The sequence below is a fragment of the Lissotriton vulgaris genome, chromosome 1_2, assembly GCF_964263255.1.
Source record: "Lissotriton vulgaris chromosome 1_2, aLisVul1.2, whole genome shotgun sequence".
Lineage (NCBI taxonomy): Eukaryota > Metazoa > Chordata > Amphibia > Caudata > Salamandridae > Lissotriton > Lissotriton vulgaris.
The window spans coordinates 217,450,136-217,474,933 of NC_141686.1; the positions used below are offsets into that span (position 1 = coordinate 217,450,136).

The window sequence follows — 24,798 nt, forward strand, 5'->3', positions numbered from 1 at the left end:
AAGACGCCAAAAAGAGGAGCATAGTTATGCTACCTTTAATCGATATTATATCGTAGAAATCATGATGCCCGCCACCCGGCCGTGCTCATAGGTTCCCGGTCATGAATAGATGTTTTGGCTAGATCAGATTCGTTATTGCGAGGTCCTAATCATTATACAGATTACATCTTCCATTCAGTAGTATGTCCTCTCTTTCCTTATTAAGGCTCTCTCAGTTTTTAATTCCGCATACCTACAGTTCATCGGTACCTTCCTACAGTATAGCTTGGTGCCAAGGACATTCTTCATTTAGCCCGTTCTCGACTGCATTAAGATAGAAAATCCAGAATACCTCTCTCTTTTTTCTAAGGTTGATGGTATTTGTTCCTGGGTATGGTTTTATTTTTTCCAAGATAAACCATCTCAAGTCTAATTCAGTATGGTTTTTTTCTATCCAGTGGGTCACCAATGGGGCGGTCAACTTTTGATTCCTAATATTAGACTTGTGCTCACCAATTCGTATTCTGCATTCCCTCCCCGTTTCTCCCACGTAAGGGAGATTGCAGGGACACAATATTAGGTAGATAATGTTGTTAGTCCGACAGTTGGTCATGTTTTTATTCCGTGTTACAGACACTGTGCGTGTGTTGGTTCTGACAGTTTCGCCAGTAATGGCTTGGGGGCAGGCATGACAGGTCCCACATTTATGGTTACCATATACTGGTTCTAAACCAGCAATGGTCGTCTGTCTGTTCATGGGATTCTCTTGGATCTTACCTCTAACCAGATGGTTTTTGAGATTAGGGTTCTTCTTAAACGCAAAAATCGGACGCTGTAGGTGCACTTTATCATTTTCCAGGTTTAGAATATGCCAACTCGAGTTGATAGCTTGTCTTATCTTATGGTTCAACTCTGAGTGGCGGGTCACACATACCAGTTGCTTCAATTTTTCAGGTTCCCTTTCCAAAAACATAGCCTCACGATCCGTGTATCTTGCTCTTTTGAATGATTCCTTGATGAGTCTGGGTGGATATCCACGGACTAGTAGTTTTTCCTGTAAGATATCGGCTTGTTTCAGGAAATCATCCATAAACGTACAGTTCCTTCTAATCCGAAGGAACTGACTGTATGGGATACTATCCCTCTGGCTCCGTGGGTGGTAACTTGCATACTGGAGCAACGTGTTACGAGCCGTGGGTTTGGTGTACAGAGAGACCTTGATGGTATTATCGTGGTGCTCAATCCAAATGTCAAGAAATTCTATTCTGGTAGTGCTCAGGTGGCTAGTAAATCTCAGATTGGCATCTGCTGCATTTAGCCATTCAATGAATTCGAGTAGTTGTTCCTCGGCCCCCATCCAAATGAAGAAAATATCGTCAATAAATCTCTTCCAATTTTTGACGTTTTCGTAGAAGGGGGCCAATTCGTTAAAGATGTTAGTCCTTTCAAATTCGCCCATGTAAAGACAGGCTATGCTAGGGGCACAGCTGGCGCCCATACTTACGCCGGATGCCTGCCTATACATGGTAGAGTCAAATTCAAAGTAGTTTTCATACAGAATCACCTTAACACAATCCATGATAAAGTCTTTGTTGGTAATATCGTCATTTCTGGAGATGATGGCCTCAACAACGTCATACGCTCCTTTCTGGGGGATGTTAGAATACAATGATTCTACGTCCAGTGTTACCATAATTTCAGTGTCCTCATTGAATGGAATGGAGATCTAAATCAGGCCCTCAGTCAGAAATAAAAACTTGACTGGGACCCGCTGCTCATTGTATCCGACCCACGCTTCAGCATGGTCGGCCTGAAACTTTGACTTTGCAGCGGTCTAGCGCGACCAGATGTCCCAAGTTGGCGCTTTCTGTTTATAGGCATTGAAAGTGTTTATTCTTTAAAAATTCTTATTTCTGGTTCCCTACATTGGATTTTTGTTGTGTTGGTATTATTTAATTCATAAAAATATTTCTTATTTTCATAAATTGGTGTTGGGATTTTAATGTCTTTTGTGTCTTACCAATTTAATGAATTGGTGTTTTTAAACGCTTTATACACCTATTTACTAAGTTAAGTCTGCTTGCTCGCAGCCAGCTACCAAGTGTTGAGCAAGAGATTATTTATTGAGACCTTGACTGGTCCTTATAATGTGATTGTGGCCTTATTACAAGTGGTAGATACCTACTTATCCCCTACTGATAAACCACATTCCACCATTTGCCCCTTACTCTTGCTGCATCACATAGGGCCCGATTCACAGAATGAACTTAAGACTCAGTCCTAAACTTACTACTATTTTGGTATTCACAGAATGCACTTACTACTTTTGGCATTCACAGAATGAACTTACTACTTTTGGTATTCACAGAAGTTAGGATTTTGTCTTAAGTTTGTCTTAAGACAAACTTAAGACAGACTTAAGACAGACTTAAGACAAAATCCTAACTTCTGTGAATACCAAAAGTAGTAAGTTCATTCCGTGAATGCCAAAAGTAGTAAGTGCATTCTGTGAATACCAAAATAGTAGTAAGTTTAGGATTGAGTCTTAAGTTCATTCTGTGAATCGGGCCCTCAGTCCTTATCTTAAAAGGTGGACAGTGGTGGTACACATCAAAAAGGAGGGAGACGGAGAAACTAGCTAGGTTCAACCTCCTATATTTTACAGTTCAATACAAAAAATCCATATGTGATGGATCATGAGAACCTAGCCAGGGAAACTGTAGGTCCACCCAATTTGGGTGTGCCCAACAGAGAAAATAAAAATGTATTTTGTTTAGTCCCCTCACTCACCAAGGTTCTGTGTGTTCTGCTTTTTTCCTAATTTTTCACCTTAATTTAGGTTTATTCACCGGAGTGGTACACAAGGGGCTGGTCCCCTTGTTGTCCTGAAGAAAAGGAGTAGGGGACACCTTGAAACATGTCGACGGATTATACATTACAGTTATTTTCCCTTTCGTCTAACCCCTTTTTTATCCTACCGACAAGAAGCAGGAATAAAACATTGACTTACTGGCACAATACGCCACTCCCCCATACACTGCACTACACATATATTCACAATCCAGTGCTCCTACGTATCCCTCGCAAGACGCAGCACGCCCCAAGAAGTAGATGCTTGGGATGGCCCCAATGATGAAGCATGTCACCTGGGGGCAACCTTTGGTGAGTGAGGGGACTCAAGAAAAGAAATGTGTCTTTTCTCTGTTGGGCACACACAAATCGGGTGGGCCTATAATTTCCCTGGCTAGGTTCACATGATCCATCACATATGGATTTTTTGTATTGGACAGTGGTGGTAAACATGCGCAATCCATTTACCATGAGTTTACAGTGGGTTAGTCACTGGTTACAACGCTCACCCACAGTAAAAAAGGTAAAAACCAGGTTATCAAAAAGTGAAAAATCTGGGTGGATTTGATAGGCAAAACTAATCACCTCACACTGCGTAACATAACTTGCTCTCCCCAAATGTGGGTTCCAATCCCCATACACAAGCTAGCACCTCACACTCTATAACAGATTATTTTTTCTTTGTGGGAGTCAGAGATCTAGAAGCAAAGGCTATTGGATATTGTTTATCACGCTTGTCTATTTGTGTTAACACAGCACCTATTCCTCTACCACTGGCATCAGTGGTATATACACTCGACAATTTAGAGTCCAACTCTTGCAGCGTAATGCGTTGCATTTGTCTGCTTTCAATGTCTCAAAGGCTGATTCGCAACTCAAATTTATTTCTACTCTTAAATAATTGTTTAATGTGATAGGCTTTACATGCAAATTCTTTAACAAATTTTAAATAGAATTCTGTGAGGCCTAAAAATGCTCTTATATTATCCTTGCTTCGGGGTGTTGGATCGTCTTTTAAGGCTTCTAATGACTCTTATTTATGCTTAATAATGTCTTCAGTTAACTCATCACCCAAATATGTTACACTGTTTTTTGCAAATTTACATTTACTCTATTCAGCTGTAAGTCCTTTTTGTTCTAAGGTTCGTAACATGATAAACATCATGGCCAGATTTGGTTTACCCATTATAAGTATATCATTCTGAAAGAAAAATGCATTTTAACATCCTTAAATAGCATATGCATTACTCTTTGAAACATTGCAGCCGCAGAAGCTAAACCAAATTGTACTCTTACAAATCTAAAACACCCGAAAGGGTTGACAAACGTCATCAGACTTTTACAGCCGGGATGTAGCAGGACTTGGTGATAAGTTGCAATGAGGTCAATAGTAGAGAATCATTTACTACCCTTAATCATGGACAACATCTCATTGATATTGGGTAGGAGAAATTGATCTACCGGCATATTTCTGTTTAGATCTTTCAAGTCTCAACTCAATCTTATGTTCCCATTAGCTCATCGTGCTACAACCAAATGAGCTACTCACTCTGAGGATTCTATCTGCTCAATCGCACCTGCACCTCTTAACTTATCAAGTTCCTTAACAACCTCATCCCCTAAGGTCATAGGTATACTCCTTGGTTTATGTATACAGGGTACACGAGTACCCCAATTTTGCATGAAATTCTCATATAATAAAACCCTGCATCCACGCAGGAGCGACCGGATCAACTGTCCGCCTTGACTCCCCACGTCAATTTTCCCACATTCCAATCCAACACAGCATGTGTGGAATTCTCTTACACCCCAGGAATGATGCACAGGAATTCCATCACGACACAGGCACCTTACCTTATGGTCAATCAGGTGTACTCAGGAGTGAATTGTTTTTATTTAAATGCAGAGTTTCAAGTCTATACAAAGAGTTATTTTGACAGGTTTAACAGCAGGTTCTTAGGCTGCTGCAATCAGGCTACTCAAGATAGGCCTGAAGCCATGTTTTGCAGGCCATGCCCTATGGATGGCGCAATGGGTGTGAAGTATCCACCATGGAAAGAAGCAGACTGGTCAGGATATGGTGGTAAGTGAGGATTTATTGAGAAAGCGAGATAGAGACATCAAGAGCCCACGCCAACCGCTGCACTGGAATCACTGGAATACCTAGGCATAGGATTCCACATTCCAGAGCATGCGACGAGGCGAGCTCAGCAAGAAGCACGAGGATACAACACATCCCCCTTTCCAGAAAAGAAAAGAATTAACCTTGACATAAAATACATACAAGCAAAACAAAGAATGCAATTTCATAACATTGAGGACATTTTGAAGAAAGAAAGTTATTCACCAACAACGTAATCTTTGTGCCAAACAGGAGGTTTCCTCAGACGGGGAAAACACGAATGAGGGGTGTGAATGGGAATGTGCTGAAGGGAACGTGGGAAAACAGGAGGGTGACGTGAAATGGAACTAGAAGGAGAGGTCCCTGAATGATTGGAAGAAAAGGAACTGCTGAGGAGAGACGGAACTTTGACAACTTTAGAGAGGCTCCAAACATTGCCGTCTGACAACTCTACAACTTGCCTACCCACTCTAACAACTAACAACGGGTCAGAAAAACGTGATCCACCAGATCTAAGAAAACCAGACTTTCTCACATGTACCCAATCACCAACCTTGCAAGGATTGCTGGAATTGGAAGACACCACAGGAGCACCACAACTAGCACGTTTACCACTTACAAGGTCTCGCATCCAGGGTTGGCTTAAGTTAGATACACCTTTCCTCCCCCGCATTTTTTCAAAAGGGGACAGGTCATCATCAGCCTTAGGGGTATTCCGATAGCTCCACAAAAGTTTTCTAACAGCCTCGTAACAATTCTCACCGTTGCACACAGCAAGTTGCAGACCCTCCTTGAGCACCCTAATACACCTTTAAACCATGCCGTTGCCTTGAGGATAATAAACAGAAGAGCGTTTGTGTAAAATGCCATGGTTGCAACAAAAGGATTTCATCTCAGCAGAGGTGAACTGTGTGCCATTATCAGAAAGGATGGAAGAAGGGAAACCTTCTTTTTCAAAAATTGAATTGAGGAAATCGATAACCACCCTAGAAGATACATGGGGGACAAATTTCACTTCAGGCCAACTGGAGAACTGGTCTATCAAGACAATGGCGTACACTGGACTCTGACCAAAGGACATCGGACCGGCAATGTCTACAGAAACGCATTCCCATGGTTTTGACGGTCTCGAGATAGAATCGTGGTGATATTTAACAGGTTTTTGCGATTTATCACTCACACAACATTCAACGCAGAACCTTACTTTTTTCTCGATTAACTTGTCGACACCAGGCCACCAAAATTCACTCCTTATTCTTCTTTTCATACTGGACATGCCTGGGTGACCTTCATGAGCCATGTCCAACACGGTGTTCCTTAAGTTAACTGGAACCACTAACAGTAAACCTCTCAAGAGAGTTTCTCCCTGGATGGAAAGTTCTTGAGCCACATGAAAATAAGGCAAAACATTAGGGGATAGACTGTTCTTGGAAGGCCAACCATTTTTGACATAAGACACAACATCCAAGTAATCACGGTCACTATTACAAGCCAAAATCCAATCATCTTCACGAATTCATCCATTGGACACTTCACAAATTGACACCACTTTGTCAGGGTCATTGTCAGGTGCAACATGATTATCGTCTTCCACGGGAAGTCTGGAAAGAAAGTCAGCAAGGACATTCTTTGCACCGGGAATGTACTCAACAGAAAAATGGAAATCTTGTAACTTGTACTGCCATCTTGCAATTCTAGAAGTGGCTTTTCCACATCCTTTGGTCGTAAAAAGATCTACAAGGGGACGATGGTCAGAAAGTACAACAAAGTCTGTACCATATACATACCTGTGAAAGTACTCAATTCCCCACCAGCAAGCCAATGTTTCTTTTTCAAGAGTGGAATATTTTGTTTCAGCACCCCGTAACGGCCTTGATGCAAAAGCAATAGTGACAAAACCGCTGTGTTGCTTCTGCATCAGAACCGCACCAATGCCAACGTTGCTTGCATCTGTGACAATAAATGATTTACAATTGGTGTCAAATGGGGACAAAGCAGGAGCAGAAATAATGCATTTCTTGATAAAATTAAATTGACATTTGCAGTTATCATCCCAAATAAATTCTTGATGGTTTTTCATCAATCTACGTAAGTGAGAAGTTTTATCAGAGAAGGAGGGGATGAACTTGGCATAGTATTTGGCTAAACCGAGAAAGGATCTAAGTTGATCCTTGTTGACAGGTTCAGGTGCATTTTCAATTGCCTTAACTAAACTCAATTTGGGAGAGATGCCCTCTTTACTGATGGAATGTCCCAAATAATCTACTGAATTTTTTCCAAACTTGCATTTTTCTTTGGTGAGGGTAAGACCGTTGTCTTGTAGGATGGATAGGACTTTAAACAAAACTTCAGAATGTTCACATTCGTCCTTGCCAAAAACCAATATGTCGTCCTGAAAATATAACACATTAGACACATTCTTAAACATGTTGTGCATTACACGCTGAAACACTGAAGATGCGGACACTAACCCAAAAGGCATCCTTTTATATCTGTATGCACCCTCAGTGGTTATAAACGAAGTCAGATGCTTACTATCATCGTGAAGTGCTATCTGATGATATGCGTTAGATAAATCCAATGTGGTGAAGATAGATGCATCCTTAAGCTTAGCGAACATTTCTCCAATATTGGGTAAAGGATGTCTATCAACCCACACATTTGAATTTAAATCGCGCATATCCACACACAAACGAATTTTCCCATTGGGTTTGTGGGCTACGACTACAGGCGAAAGCCACTCAGAGGATTCAATTTCCTCGATTACATCTAAGTCGCATAATCTCTGATGTTCTTTTTTAACAGATTCACGTAAGGCTAAGGGTATGTTGCGTACTTTATGTACTTTGGGAACAGCATTATGTTTGAGAATAATTTTGTGTTTAAAATTTTTGAGTAAACCCAAACTAGGGGAAAAGACTTGTGGAAAAATAGTTTCCCATTTGTTGTCGGAGGACACATCAACAGAATTGATGAAGTCAGAATACCCTAAAACTTGATCAGGGTGATTGGGATCAAGTTTCATCATCAATTCTCTCTGCTGTGGCCAACCCAGTAAGCATGACCCATCCTTAGCAACATAAACTTTAGCATGTATTGATTTGCCCTTAAACGATAAAGTGGAGGGAAAGTATCCAAATACTTCAATGGGTTTTTTACCATATCCCCTTAATTTTATGTCAGAGGGAAATAAAGATATGACATCTGGAAATTCTTTTAACAACACATCATCACCAATTAAAGTGTACTTCCCACCAGAGTCCGCCATGACTTTTATAGATTTGGACCCAATTTGGAGCATACAGAAGGGTGAGTCTTTTTTTTCCTCTCCAACTTCGTAGACGGTGCAGATATCATCGTATTCGTCGTCATCAATGTCCACCGGTTGAACCTCAGAGAATTTGGGACGTCTAGGATCAGAATTAGAATATTTCGATCTGTTGCGACTTTTGCACATCCTGGCGAAATGACCCCTAGACTTACAGTAGTTGCAAAATTGTCCTATAGCGGGACATCTTTTATCCGTTGCTACATGGCCTGAAAAGCCACATTTGAAACAAACCACATCCTTTCTGAAATTTTGATGCGAAGCAGAAGCAAACATAGGTTTGTTGGAAGTAAATTCAGATGGGTTTTTCTTGATATTTTGGACTACAGATATATTGGAATTTTTGGAAGAGGATTCTTTAGGTTTTTTATCGGACAGTTCTTTGATGCCAAGCTTCATATCTTCAAATCGGTGTGCAATGTCAAGCTTTTTTGAAAGAGATAAGTCTTTTGCATCGAGCAATTCCTCTTGAAGTTTCACATCAGAAACATTATGCACAAGCTGGTCTCTTAGCATTTGATCCTGGAATTGTTGATAGTTGCACTTGGCAGCTAGGATCCTTAAATCTTTGATAAAAGAATCAATTGGTTCAAAGGGAAGTTGTTGTCTGCTACGAAACTTGTGACGTGCCACCACTTCATTGACTTTTTTAATGAACTGTTTATCGAGCTGCATAATTGCATTTTCATAGACATCAACTTCTTCCTCGGATGAGTTATCTAATGTCATTGGAGGAAGATGAGAAAGTATTTGCCTTCCTTCTGCGCCAAGTGAATGCTTAAGAATGGCAAGTTTGCGTTTGTCCGTGTAATTCTCACCACCAATGGCTTCAAGATAAGCCTCAAATCCTTCACGCCACTGTTTCCATTCTAATGGTGGTTCACCGGGACTCGCCAAAAATGGCGGAGGGGCATTGAAACTTTCCATTATGATGCAGGAGAATAAATGGAAAAGCTGAAAAATATAACTTCACCAGTGTGCAGAAAATGTCTTAGTAAAGCATTGTGATGTAATAAACAACAGTGGTAAAAAGTTCTTGAAAAGAATTATTCCTTGAAGAACAACAGAGAACTTCCTTGAAGAGGAGCTTTGTGACGTCACAATGGCAGACAGGACGGTAATATGACAGTACAGACGTTGTTTGCTTGTGCTGACGCTGCCTGGTTAGAATGCAGAGAGTCTTGAGCGCATGCGTTTGCTCGCGCTGGAGTTTCCAGGCGCGTGACAGTGCGCACGCGTTAACTCGCGCATAAGATAACAAAGCGTTCAAATGGCAAAAGAGGATTTAAATGAAATTAATCTCACCGCTTAACGTGGAACAAGCGGGATTTTCAGGAAAATGACATCTATTCGATCACGAAGGCTCCGCTGACACAAAAGAGGGGATTCAGCATCTCATGACGGCAACGGTAATCTTGGTCCCGAGATACCGGGGCTGCAGGCTCTCAAGTCGCGTAGGTTCGTTCTCACCAAGTCGCCAGTGAAGTATCCACCATGGAAAGAAGCAGACTGGTCAGGATATGGTGGTAAGTGAGGATTTATTGAGAAAGCGAGATAGAGACATCAAGAGCCCACGCCAACCGCTGCACTGGAATCACTGGAATACCTAGGCATAGGATTCCACATTCCAGAGCATGCGACGAGGCGAGCTCAGCAAGAAGCACGAGGATACAACAGGGTGTTGCAGCCCAGAGGTGGAATTTAAGTTCCAACCCTAGGTGCATTTTGTATCCCATAAACTTAGAAATGATAGGGAAAATATGTCAATCAGAGATAAGCCAAATAAAAGAAAAGGCAAAGGTACGTTACTCCTATTTAGCATGGGTAAATTGCATCAAGTTCTAATGCCAGCAAAAATAGGTTCAAGACCAGGGCAAAACATCTGGAGTGACCATGAGGAATAGACAGATGTTCTACACAGTGTTATCATTTTCTACCTAAATTACATATGAGGAGGTTAGGACTTGAGAAGGATCTTTCATAACGCATTTGTTTCCTGACTTTTGTCTGTGTTCATTGCCAACTCAGTTACATTTTTGTTCTGATTTTTGGCTCTCATTGCTTTGTAGGATGATTACTCTGTGAATCTTGTTTTGAGTGATCCTTTACTGGGCTCTTTATCAATCCTGTGGAACACTTTTAAGAACACACTAAAGGATAGATTAACAAACATTTTATGCAAGGTTAACAAAAGTGATGCTAACTAGTGCAAAATGTTTCTTTCCTAATTTACTTTCCTGTGCAAAGCTAGTTTTGAGCTGGAAAGTACTCTAAAAGTAATGCAAAGCAGCAAGAAGCACTGCTTTGCGTTACTTAGCACCAAGGGGACATTTCATGGGTGGCACATTTGGCATTCCCATGCTAATACACATGTCTTTTGACACAACACAATGATGCCAAAACACCACTTTTTGTGATGTTCAGGAGGCGCACAGGGCTTTAGCAATATCTATAAGGCCATGTAAAGCCACCCTACATGGATTTTCATGGCCTTGTAGATCTGGAGTGAGGCAAGGGCATCAGAAGTCACTTCCTTGCCTTACTCTGCATGAAAGAGGAGTTTCATAGGTGTTGCTGTGAGTGTTCACAAAATCTCGTAAACTTTGTGCCTCTCTAGAGCAGGCATAACAAGGAGAAATGTTTTCAATACTCCTCTTTTTCCTCTTTCCTGCATTTTGCAGCACACAAAAAATGAGAAAAGCACCTCTCATGATTGTTTTTGTGAGGGAAAATGCCCCTTCCTGCACAAAAACAATCATGCCCCTAGCCAAGTTTCTAAGCACCAGGTCTCCCTCCAGGTAGGTCTCCAGCAAATTATAATTCTCTCTGGTCAGATGGGCCATTCTATAGTCAGTAGACCATCTGCATCTTTGTGTTCCTCAAGCAGAAATACAGGAAGCTAACCATTTGACCATTGGAGAGGGGGTCTATTCCGTGAGTGCCAGCAGGAGTTCTTGAATGAGCATACTTCTTCCACCAGGACTCTGGAATCTTTTACCAGCAGGGCCTTCTTCAGGTGGAGTCTCCTACGTCCAGGAATGTTGTGAGGAGGCAGAGGTTGAAGTGCCAGAATTATCCTGTGCACTAGTCGGTGATTAGAGAAATGTTACCACCTGAACCCAATTATTTTCTCACAATCCCCCACCTGCAGCACTTCCTCTTTGCCTTACTATAACATTACACATGAGCCCCTGTTTCAAGTTGACAAAACATAGCTGCTATCAGGTAGCCCTATCTCAAGCCACATCTCTATTCTAATGAGCTCTCCTCCCAAATGAGATGGTCAACAGTTTTTTCCCAACCACCTCTAGTGTGAAATGAGCTTTCTAAGAGGGTTCTGGGAATTAATAGTAGAGGATATCACTGGCATCTGCAAGTCAAAAAAGTAATCCAATGGCTATCCTTTGTTCTGCTCACTGTTCTTTCCTGCAGACATGTAGCAAATCCCTGCTATGTCGTCAGCAATTAACACCACCCTGTCCTTCTGAGCTCAGTGGCAGCCATTTCCTTCTGAGGGAGGGTTGTTAACCCTCCCAGCTAAGGATCTGTATGTCACCTCTGGAGGTGTGAAGAGTGGCAGAACTGTCTTTAAGCCAGTTCTGGATCAGGCAACCTAAAATATATTTTTCTAACATTACTTTTCAGCTCCAGTTATTTCAAATGTGCTTTCACCATTTAATCAGATTTTTAAAAATAAGTAGGAAGTAACTTTGAATCATTTTGCTAGCATTTTTTGAGGTGCAGATGAGGAATTAGACATATAACATTTAACCTGTTCTGTCAGAGGTGCATTTTAGTTACCATTTACAATAGGCTCATAAGCCAAACAGCGAGTTCCAGTTTCACAGCAGATTTTTTGTTTTGGCTTGGGGGGCACAAGCTCCTTCCTACTTTATAACAGTGGTAAAGCGCACAGAGTTTTAGAGCCAGCAAAGTCAGATGAGAAAAGTGGTGGCACCACAATACACACAATATTATTCCTTAAAGCACAGGTGATCTGACAGAAGTGGCACCTCAAAATACACCTTTCAGAAACCTTCATTCAGCATCTGATCATTTGATGAACCTACAAGAGGAGGACTTCTGTTTTCTCAGAGTTAAGTTTAAGGCAACTATTGCTCATCCAGGCTGTGACGTCCTGCTTTGCATCCTGGAAGTTGGGCCTGGTGGTGGTGAACTCCTTGGTGAGGGACAGGATGAGTTGGGTGTCGTCGACGTAGGATACTATGGTTAGCTCAGAACTATTTAAGAGGAGAGTAGGAGTCATCCCTTTGGACCTCTCTGGCACATATGACACAATCGACCACACAATCTTGATCAGAAAACTGGTGATCTTCTTGTAGCAAAGTTATTCAGGCTGCTGTATGCCCTGGGGCATATTTACAAACAACTGGCATAGTGAAGCACCGCAAGTCATTGTGGTGCGGTGCCCTACACCAATTTGAAAGGACAGAAATGCACTGTATTACAAGATATGGTGCATTCCTGTCCTTTCAGCTAGCTATACTGAAAAAATTGCAGCTGTGCACGCACGCAGGCACTCTTGAACCAAGGTGCAAGGGTGACTGTGTTGTTGTCATGATTGTTTCAACAACAAACTCGAGAGGCATTTCCCTCCTTCTATGTTTGCTACAAAATGCAGCACAAATGGAAAGAGGAAAAACGAAGAGAAATATAAACATTTCTCCTCGTTACGCCTGCTCTGTGGAGTCACACGTTTTTGGCGCTGCCCCAGATTTACGCTACATTGTAAATCTGGGCCATGTCAAAATCCATGTGTGTTGTGTGGCAACACCCACAGCAACACCCATGGCACGGCTCCCTGGCGCAATGTAAGGGAATTCAGACATTTGTGCTGCGTTGCCTTACACCTTATTTACAAGGCCATGAAAAGCCACGCAGGGCATCTTTGCGTGACCTTGTAGATATGGGCCAGCACTGTGTGCCACCGGAGAGTCAAAAAAAGTGACACTCCAGCGGCGCAGTGATCTTGTAAATGGCATTTGGTGTCACCTTTTGCAACTCCCACAGCCTGATTCACAAAGATCCTTTTCAGTCGTGGTGGAAGTCCTGCAGACATGGGGAGTCTCCACACCCAGGGCAGATTCTCCTCAATGACCATTCTCATTGTGGAGTGCTGAAACTCCCCCATGACTGCGGGTCCACCACCACAAGTGCGGAGGCCCTGTGTGAATCAGGCCCGAGTATTTTTTCCAAGATACTCCTCTAGGATCTTTCATTCAGACCAGCTGACTCGTTCTGTGAGCCACAACTCAGCTCCATATTGAAGGATCCCTCCAATTTCTTATCTTCGGATCTTTGTCAACTAACCTAGGGATCAGTGTTTGATTTTCTAGTGTTGCTTATTCTTTGAGGTATTTTTAATAGTGGGTGGGGATCATTTTTGTTTTCATTGTTTCAAGGCTCAGGTTTATCATGATGAACTGATCAGTTAGATTTCTGACACAAAAATAAAGGGCCATATTACCAAGATGTGCGTTAAAAAACTGATTTTATCGCCTTGTTAGCGCGTCACGTAGGCGATATTAAATCCGGCGATAGCCGGCGATAGGGAACATTAGCGTGTGAAAACAAGCGTTGTTGTCACGTGCTAATGTGTGCCTTGATAATATGGGGGGGTGGTTTCAACTTTATGATCCACACCCCCATGTTATCATGCCTAACACCTGATCAGAGCAGGCGTTGGGAGACCTGCGATAAACGAGTTTATCGCAGGTCTCCTTCTCCCAACGCCTGCCTTGGTAATAGGGTGTTACCACCTCCAACCACATTTTACATGTGGTTGGACGTGGGAACGCCCACTTTGCATGTCATTAGCGATGTTTCTCGCTGACATGCAAAGTGGGCTTGAGGCAGGCGTTAGCATGCCCTTGTTAATAGGGCGCTAGAAGTATCCCCGCTTTCTCGGCACAATTCGCCGAAAAAGCAGCAATACTTCACCTTGGTAATATGGCCCAAAGTGTATTGGGTGATATGATCAGGTTTGGTGCCTTAGGGATGTTTTTTTGTTTTGCTTCTTCTGGGATGGGGACTTTTTCCACCTTCTCATAAGCTGTCATTTGTGTTTGCAGATCGCCAATCTGCATTTCCCATTTATACCTGCATTATCCATGGTCTTGGGGAAAGCCTGTGACTCCTAGACAGTCACTGAGTCCAGCTTCCTCATCTCTAGGTTTGTGTTTAGCTTGCTTCCATAATATTCTCATTCTTGACCCTCTTCCTTCTACAACACCTCTCCTGCTTTTTCTAGTAGATTGCATCCTAATTCCACCTCCTTATAGAATCGAGGTGAACTGGTCATGCAGGTTATCACCAGCTCCCCCCTCGTTTTGCTATTGAATGCATCTTCATTTCACTCGTCAAACTTCTTCATAGCCCCTGCTACCTCTTCCAGAACCAGATGTGGTCATGTTTGCAGGGGCTTTGAGTTTGATGGCAGTGATACCCTTTTAAAAGTTACAATATCTGTGATCGTTCTTTAGTAATGTGCCTTTGGAGCTGTAAACTGACTGGTGCTTTTGCTTTGTCCATTGATGGCCAGAAAGGCATTTGTATTTGGATGCCATGTGGCTTCATCCCAATGTGCCCCTGCTCCGCCAAGTGCAGCTGAGCCACGTGTTCTACCAGGGGATAACGCAGTCTCATCAAACTGCTGTTCCATCGAGCAACCTCTTTCGGCTCTTATATCTTCCATTATGCCCTTTCTTGTTTCACCACATCAGTCTTCTTTACATCTTTCTCTCCTTTCACTCTATTATTTACACCTCTATATGCATCCCTATCTCCTGTTTTCTGTTTTGTGGAGAATAAACTGGTTTAGATCTGGGCCTCATCCATGTGTTACTTTCAGGGACTGGCAATTATTCTTGGACTAAACCTTAAAGGGTGGCATTTTCTGGAAGTCCTTATTTCATGGAAATACTTTCTCCTTCTTACCTTGGACCTTTCTTTTTGCAGATAATCACTGCACTGGGCAAGACCTGGCACCCTGAACACTTCACCTGTGCCCATTGCCACCAGGAGATTGGGCCCCAACCATTTTTCGAGCGTGATGGTGCGCCTTACTGCCAGAAGGACCACGAGGAGCTGTTCTTACCGCACTGCGCTTACTGCAAGGCGCCCATTGTCAATGTAAGGATATCTTTGAGTATGGAAGAATTATGGAAGTCCACAGTTCTAACTGTAGAAGTAAAGGGGGTGTCTGCATGATGAGTGAGATGATTGGAGGTGTGCTTAGGCTAGACTAAGGGATCAGAAAAAGCAGGTACAGTATAAAGATGTTTCTATGATTTCTTTCTCAAGCTGTAAGAATCCTGAATTTTGAGAGCAGTGCTAAAAAGCACTTTACCTGCAAGCAAAACGCATTGTACTGCTAAAAAACTGGTTTGTAGTATTGGCTAGAGTTCATCAGCAGTAAATATCTAATTCTCCTTTGTCAGTGCGATAGCTTCGAATAGCATCTGTTACTACGCATGGCTTAAACAACGCAGTCAATACCACAACTGTGTTGGTACCACGAGTTCTATTACAACGCAAGTCGTTACCACAACTTGCTTTAGGGAAGCGCTGGACTTTGGAATAGTTTAAATGACTACTCCAACTCCATTCGGTGTATCAGTAGGGAAGGTGTTGGACTTAAAATCCAACACCAGTCCCACACTGCATTCCCTAAAGCAAGTTGTTGTAATGACTTGCGTTGTAATGGAACTCGTGGTAACATCACAGTCGCTGTACTGACTGCATTGTAAAGGCACTACGATGTAATATCAATGTTGTAATAGATGTTTCCCATAGCTTCTAAACAGACCACTTGGGAAGGAGAATGGACTCCCCTGACATTTTCTTTGTGAAGAATATCTGCCTGCCTAAAAAGTGGTGAAAATTGTTTCTAGCTCTGTTGTGGAAGTTCTGCTTCTGAATAATTCTGTCTAGGATTCCTACTCACATATAGGACAAATTCTCCTTGAAGCACATGCATCAAAGGAATTTGCGATCGCAAACGGTGCAAATCGCAAAAATCGACCGTTTGCGATCGCAAAATCTGCTTTTGGAATGCATGAAGGGTGAAGGCCCTCGCAATTTGAGAATTTGCAAATATTTGCGAATTCTCAAATTGCGATTGCATATAAGGAATCGCATTTTTGGATTCCTTAAATGCAATGCATGAAACTTTAAAAAATTGCGATTTTGCAATTAGGGGGAGCAAATTACCATGAGATTGAACCTCATGGTAATTTGCGAAAACTTTGAAAAATGCACTTTTGTGCATTTTTCAAAGTTTCATGTTGTGCACACAGATGCCCTATGGGCATCTGTGTGCACAACATATGTGCACAGATTGATTTCAGGGGTGCAACAGGGTGTCCTTTGGACACCCCTGCACCCTTGAAATCGCATTCTCAATTTTCGATTCGTTAATTGCTAATCGCAAATTGAGAATGTCTTCCCATTCATTCCTATGGGCCTCGAGGCCCATAGGAATGAATGAGGAGGTATTTCTTAATTGCGACTCTCAAATTGCGAGTCGCAATTAAGGAATATTAAGAAATCGCAATGTTTTTAGCAATTTCTTGATACATTGCATTTTGCAATTCCTTAATTGCGATTCCTTATTTTTCGCAATTAAGGAATCACAAAATGCAATATTGATGCATGTGCCTGTTAATCTCCATGGAAGTTTCACCTTGTGGCTGAAAGTGCCAAAGGTGGTGAGAAAGAGGATGCTGCTGCCCACCTTGGGAGTGCCAGTGGACCTGTTCTTCTGATTGCCTCCTGTGGCCGGGCTTTTTACGAGGACAGAACAAGATGTTGTCTCCTTTGGAGAACAATAGAGAATCAGTCTAAATTCTTGTGGTTCTAACTTTTGGGAGGATTATTATGTTGGATTTTTACCAGCATTCTCTGCAGGGATGGGATAGCCACTAGACTGGCTCCTGTTAGTGTCAAAGGTGGAGTGATGATGTGGCAACTCTAGATTCTGTGGGTATCCCACCGATACCAAAATTCCTACCTGTTTTAGCCTTCTGCACATGCAATATGAGCTGAGAGGTAACCTTGGAAAATTTAAGGAGGACCAGCTCAGCAGTTGAACTCTGCCAGGAGCCTTAGCATGCTCCGACTCTTGACTTGTATTACTGGACTAGCTTGGCTCTCATCCTTGACTCCAATTCTCATTCTTCTCCCCCAGTTCTAATGGGTTCTTGATGTGCTGTAGAGCCCTGAAGGAGGGGGCCCCTGTCGGCTCTTGCTGTTATGGACTTTCTGTAGGGTCCTGTATGGATTTATGACTGTACACTATTGTTGTTGCTCAGAGTTACCCTTTAAAAGCCTGAGAGTTTGGAGGGCTGGGAAGTGCAGACAGTAACTATGCCCTGCAGATGATCACCTATGGGTCAAGCTTCAGAGAAAGACTGTAATGCCATTGAGAATCCTACTCCGCCCACTCTCTATCAGTCGGACACATCCACATCAATCAGAGTGAAAGAGCCGAAAGGGGCTAAGGTTCAGCTCGGATGTGGATTTTAGTTGCATATAAATAAACAATTAGCAGGTGAGTGAATACAGGAAACTTCACATTTAGCATTGAGATTTCCATACTTAACTCTTTTGTGGCTTGCACTGTCTGGAGCCCCACACCAGTGGTTAATTTGTAAAGAAGTACCAGGGCTCTCGTTCAGGAGTCAGCTTCGACCAGGGCATTTCTCCTGTTGGCGCTGCCTAACACAGAACCAACAAACCATACAAGTGGGGAGGGGATGTTGTGAAATGGCCAGTGCTGCTAACTTCTGAGCTGGGGAACCAGGCTTGAGTCTGGCATCGGCTCAACATCCTGTAATTCTGGGCAAGTCATTTAAACTCCCTGTGCCTACCAAAAATGAATGTGCCCTTAACTGGTACTAAAGCACTGGTGTTGATGATTAAGTGATGGTAGTGAGCACCGAAATCCATGCTCAATGAAGCACTGCCCCTCACCATCCAGGATACAGGAGTAGAAACCCAGAAAACACAGTATTTCCAGATGACAGATGAATAAAGAGAACACACAAGCAAGATGACAAGCATGTTGCCCGGGAGACTTAGGGCCATATTATCAAGCCCCAGCGATAATTATCGGTAAGCGCACTTAGCGCTAGGATAATTATCGCCGGGTAGCGTGAATTTTTATCACTGAGATAGCGTGCTATCAGCAACGCTTATCTGAGAAGTGATAAAAATCCTTGCGCTAACTGCCAAATGAGAGATTATCGCTGGAAAACCAACGATAATCTCTCGAAGTTTGGTGTTAGCTTGATGATAGGGGCTCACAAACTTAGCCATGATATCCACCTTCCATAGGATATCATGGCTAAGTCAGGAAAATACCAGGTGTAAAAAAAGCAGCGATAACCGCGGTTAGCGCTGCTTTTTTATCGCTAACAGGGTTAGCGATATCCTTGATAATAGGAGTAATGTCGCTTAACAACATTTATTATCCTATTATTTTTCTCTAGAACGCCCCCTTTGCATCTCATTAGAGATGCAAGGGGGAGCGTAGAGAAAAAGGGTGCTAACATGTGAATTTGCATGTTAGCACCCTGTTGCTGATAGGGAGATAATTTTTATCTCCGCTTTTTTGTCTTTTAAAGCCAAAAAAGCAGAGATAAATCCCTTGATAATATGCCCCATAGTTCTTTCTGCAGTGTCATCCCAGATTTTTGCTTTCCTTGCTGAACCCATTTTTGTTGGCTGTTAGAACTCTTTCATTCAAACATGATAAAATTGGTCTGCACCAGATTGGTACATTTAATTTACTTAGCACTGCATGTAGCCAAGGCCTCTAAATTATATGCTACCAATGGGCTGCAGCAGTTAATGTGACACCCTCTATAAAAGCCTTTTAAAACATTTTTCAGGTCTGAGCTGCAGCCTGTAGTACAGTTTTATATTGCCATTTGGGCCTAGCAAAATACATAATTTGCCAGTCCTAAACCATCCGTTTTAGTACTTATAAGTCACTCATAAGATAGGCTATACAGACTCATAGGGCAGGGTGCATGGTATTTAAAAGATAGGACATGTGTAATTATGTTTTACGTGTCCTGGCAGTGAAAAACTCTAAAAGTTATTTTTCATTGCTGTGAGGCTCTCTATCCCATAGACTAACACTGGGGGGCCTCATTACACTTAATAAGTGCTAACCTCTGATTAGGAACAGGTAGAAAAATAATGGTTGCACTCAAATGAATTGTAATTTAAAAAACCTCCTTGATGGTAAAGCTGGAATTTAAGTTAGAATTTTAAAAATGCCCCTTTTTAGAATTTTGGCATGTTTCTTCTCAATCCAAATGTGCCTTCCTGCTAGTGTCCTGAGTACATTGGTTAATTTGTGCCAGTGGTTTCCGGTTCCCAGCACTTAATTGTCAGTACCAGCACTTTTGACAGTCTGTCCCATGGTGACGCTGTTTGTCTAATTTAGAACCAAGCATAATAGTTGTTTATTTATTCACTATATATATTAAAAATGACCAATATCTGTCACCAAAGCCATTCTTCTAGCTTTGGAATAGAGGCGTTTAAAGCATGGGCAAAGTGGGCCATTGCCCACGGGCCCCATCTTGTAAGGGACCCCTTGGGAAAGCACACTTTCTCTTTATATAAGTTACCTCTGTCTATTTCCATATCTCAGTCTCTCTCCTCTCCTCCTACATCTGCCTCTGAATATCTCTCACTTTGCCACGTGGCTTCTTAAGGTTATTTGTGGGCCCTGTAAAAAACATTTCAACTGTCTATGCGTTAACCTCGTTTCTGGAAGTTTGTTCGGTATCATGTGGGCTTCAATTTGCAGGAAGTTGGCAGTAAAATTACCCAAAAATATTTCTTGCCTAGGGCCCTAAATATCCTTAAGACAACATTGCTTTGGGAGCCTGGAATAGAGGAGTGTGATGGTTACAAGTTGTGTTGTTACTGTGATTGGAAGCGCTGACAGCGGCAATGTTCGGTGAAAGTTGAAGTGGCTTCCTGAAGAGGGCCATGGCACTTTTTTATTTTTCAAATTAAACACTGCATGCGTCACATTACTGTGAATTGCTGTCCTGTAGTATTTTTTATATCGCCGCCAGATAGAGATACACAGAAGGCCTAAATGCAAGGGGAGAGGTGTTCCTGACAGGATAACTGTGGAGGAGTTGTACCCGGCTCCTCAGAAGTGACTCCACAGCTCAGATAGCTGACCTCCTGCTTGAGCTACAGGGACACAACACGCTCCAGAGGCCTCCCTGCTGACAGCTGGTCCAGTTGACCAGCACTAACTGAACCAGCCTAGACCTGCCTGAATTCTGCTGCTGGGTTCTGTTAGCGTGAGTTCTTATCCACAGGAGGTGCCCCCCAGGCCCTAGAGCCCTGGCTGACATCAGAGTGTACTTTTCCTGAACTCCAGCTGAACATCGAGACGTTTTGATATCCTTGCAGCTGTAAATCAGACTCTCTGCATCAAACAACGACTGTCCATGACACCTGCTAATGGGAATCCCTCACAATGACTGCTCTTTGATTCAGCCATGAAAGTTTGTGTCAGCAGCGACAGTCTGCATCGAATGACCTGCTCCTTATGCGGACAGCGACCTTCTTGCATCCCCCACTAACACGAAACTCTATCTGTAGCTCCTCACACGGACCAGGTCTTGTCAAGGTAAACTCTTCGGTGGGACAGACCTGGTCCCTGTGCCTGACCCGCACTCCATCGTGGTTGGCCTGAACGTCTGACTTTGCCCCGGTACAGCTCGATCAGTTACCTGCGAGTAGTGCTTTGTGCTTTTTTGATGTTATTTTCAGCAGAAAATGTAAAAAAATTCATAACGGTTCTACTGAGTGGATTTTGGTTATTTAAGTGTCATTTTATTAATTAAAATTAACTCTATTTTTTCTAAATTCGTTTAGGATATTTCCCGTGTGGCCTTTTCACTTTATTACTGTTTGAATGCTGCATAAATACTTAAAACGTTGCCTCTAAATTAGGCCTGACTGATTTTGTGCCAGGCTGCCAGAGGGTTAATTAAGCACAAGTTTATTTATTGACTTTAGTGATTCACCCTGAGATGGATTGTGCTTGTTACTTGAGTAAGGCTCTTGCCCCTCTCATCTAATAACCCAAAGTCTAACAGTAATGGGTATGGTATGAGAGAGATTTGGGGCTATGTACCTATTTTAAAATCCAGTAGGTGTAGTAGGTTTATAGTGAAGAGTAGAAAAGAAAATGGTGGCATTCAAACACAGCCGAAAGCATCCAGAGAGAAAGAAATAACTAATTCAGTATACCACCAAGATGTAATTGTCTTCTCTTCTTGTCCCATAGAATGTCCTGACTGCCCTGAACCAGACCTGGCACCCGGAACACTTTTTCTGCTCGCACTGTGGAACCGTGTTTGAAGGGGGTGGTAAGGCTCCTGAATTTTTAAACTTATTTTGGTCACTGACTTGAATTGCAAAGGCAAAAAAATAAAAGGAAGTAATTGGGAACAGAAGAAAGAAAAACAAAATGGAAGCAGGACTGGGGATGTGTAAGAACTGTGGGCCCGATTCACAGAATGAATTTAAGACTCAATCCTAGTCTTACTACTATTTTGGTATTCACAGAATGCACTAACTACCTTTGGCATTCACAGAGTGAACTTACTACTTTTGGTATTCACAGAAGTTAGGATTTTGTCTTAAGTCTGTCTTAAGTCTGTCTTAAGTCTGACTTAAGTTAGACTTAAGACAAAATCCTAACTTCTGTGAATACCAAAAGTAGTAAGTTCACTCTGTGAATTCCAAAAGTAGTAAGTGCATTCTGTGAATATCAAAATAGTAGTAAGTTTAGGATTGAGTCTTAAGTTCATTCTGTGAATCGGGCCCATAATGAGGAACTCTGGGCCATCTCATGTACGTGTGCTCTGGTGCGGATTGGATCTGTGCATTTGTTTTTAAGTCTCGCCTGCTCCCAACTTTAGCTGTGTGTTTGAGTCCTCATATTACCAATGAACCACTTTATAAACATATGAACATTTGGGGAAAATAAACACTGCTAAAACCCCTAAATGTCCCTGCCAAATATCAAAGATGAGATCTATTGACTTTAGAATGAAAAGAACGGAGGCAGCACCAAGGATGGAGTCACAATAGCCAATATGTTCTGCTCCGATGTCTTTATTCTTCTTTAGGTTAAAACAACAGGACAACAGCAAACGTGTTTCATTCCTTTTATAGGAAATTCATCAGGACAAGAAATTTCTGTATCGGACAGGTCCCACTTTCTTAAGCAAGGCGAAGGTGAAGATTCCAGCCGGAGCACGTGGGTGTCCCTACAGAGTGTCGATACAATATTCTGGCTGGTATCACACTTGCCGGAATTCGCACTTTTAACGATAAAAAGGCGTACGTCCATAGAGATCTCTACAAATGGTAAATTTAAGGAATCAGAACACAGTAGTGTTTAACTACCGGCGACACCCCTAGCCGAATGGAGTCAGAATCCACTCCAGTCGTTACAATCGGAAGGAATTTGTGACGCGACGACCACTTACATAATTACATAGTACTCCATCTGGTACTCGTGAGAGATTTACTACATATCAGCCGGAATATTATATTGACACTCTATAGGGACACTCACGTGCTCTGGCTGGAATCTTCACCATCGCCTTGCTTAAGAAAGTGGGACCTGTCATATACAGAAATCTCTTGCTCTGACAAAGTTCCAATAAAAAGGAACTTGGGGGCATATTATCAAGGGATTTATCTCTGCTTTTTTGGCTTTAAAAGCCAAGAAAGCGGAGATAAAATTATCTTCCTATCAGCAACAGGGTGCTAACACGCAAATTTGCATGTTAGCACCCTTTTTCTCTACGCTTTCCCTTGCATCTCTAATGATATGCAAAGGGGGCGTTCCAGAGAAAAATAATAGGAGAAATGTTGACATTTCTCCTATTATCAAGGATTTCACTAACCCTGTTAGTGATAAAAAAGCAGCGCTAACCGCGGTTAGCGCTGCTTTTTTTACACATAGGGCATATTACCTACAAACAGCGATAATTATCGCAAAGTAGGGTTAGCGGCAATCGCTTCACCGATTTTTATTGCTGAGATAACTTGCTATTAGCAAGGTTTATCTCAAAAGCGATAAAAATCAGGCGAAATGCGTGAATATCGCTGACAATACAGCGATATTCACGTATTAGCGTGAAACAGCTCTTAGCCATGTTATCCACCTCCCATTGGATAACATGACTAAGAACTGGTATTAGCAGGCGTTAGCTTTTGGAGATATTTGCGCTTAGCGCGAATATTTACATCGCTTCGCCTTTGTAGGTAATAGGCAATAGCGATGTTAGCGACTGTTTTCAGTCGCTAACATTTTGGCAGGCCCACTTTGCATGTCATTAACGATAATTATCGCTGACATGCAAAGCGGTCCCCAAAATGTTCGCTATTGCCTACAAGCTGTCGCTAACTGGTGTTAGCGACAGCTTTGTAATTGGGCGATGAAGCTAAAGCGGCGAAAAGGACCTTGGTAATATGCTCCCTGGAATTTTCCTGACTTAGCCATGATATCCTGTGGAAGGTGGATATCATGGCTCAGTTTGTGAGCCCCTATCATCAAGCTAACGCCAAACTTTGAGAGAATATCGTTGGTTTTCCAGCGATAATCTCTCATTTGTCAGTTAGCGCGAGGATTTTTATCACTTTTGAGATAAACCTTGCTAGTAGCAAGTTATCTCAGCGATAATTTCCGGCGAAGCTTAGAGTTACAAAATTCGTTGCTAAGCCTTTGAGAGAGCGAAATTTGAACATAAAGTATATAGTAGCCATATTTAGACATGTATGTTATAAACGTAGGAATGAAACGCATATCGTAATGTAAAGTTGGCGACTATAGCGTAAAGGCCAAGGAATGTGATAACATGGTATAGGAAATGTAAATGTATTCATACGTTAAAATGCATTAGAGTTAGAAGACCCGCATACACGAAGGGTAAATGTATAGAAATGTGTAGAAATGCTTAGGAAATATATAACGTGCACAGTAGAATTCGTGTACGTGTGTAACCTTAAATGTGTAACTTTATATTGAGAAAAGCGGCGAAAGAAATGTAACGTGTAAAGGCGTAAACGTGGAGAAACGTGGATAAATGTATAAGCGAATTCACATAAAGAGATAACCAAGGAAAATGCATAAAGTTTATATTCTATGTAGTTGTATTCAATGTATTTCACATATTCGATGTAGAATGTTTAAGTATAACTAAGACTTTGCTAAAGTACGAATATATAAATGTATGCCAAAGGTTATACTGTGTAGAGGGCTTTTGTAGGAATGCTAGAGGAGTTAGGTCATTTGTGTACACAACCCAACTGGTCAAGAGCTCGAAGGAGCATAGTCACATGAAATGTAATTTAGTGGTCTTGTGAAGGTCGTAAATAGCTTGATGTGGACATGAGAGCCGAGAAGTCTAGCACTTGTTAGATTTAAGGTGACAATGCC

General features: G+C 42.1%; 1 protein-coding gene across 1 annotated transcript in view; it reads left to right on the plus strand.

The window, feature by feature from the left end:
* The window catches only part of LPXN (leupaxin), a 372,214-nt gene that overhangs the window by 218,815 nt on the left and 128,601 nt on the right, over positions 1-24,798 (plus strand). Inside the window, exons 6-7 of the mRNA XM_086953138.1 lie at positions 15,258-15,431; positions 21,631-21,712. Coding sequence (XP_086809264.1) covers positions 15,258-15,431; positions 21,631-21,712 — 256 coding nt within the window. The remainder of the gene's footprint in view (positions 1-15,257; positions 15,432-21,630; positions 21,713-24,798) is intronic.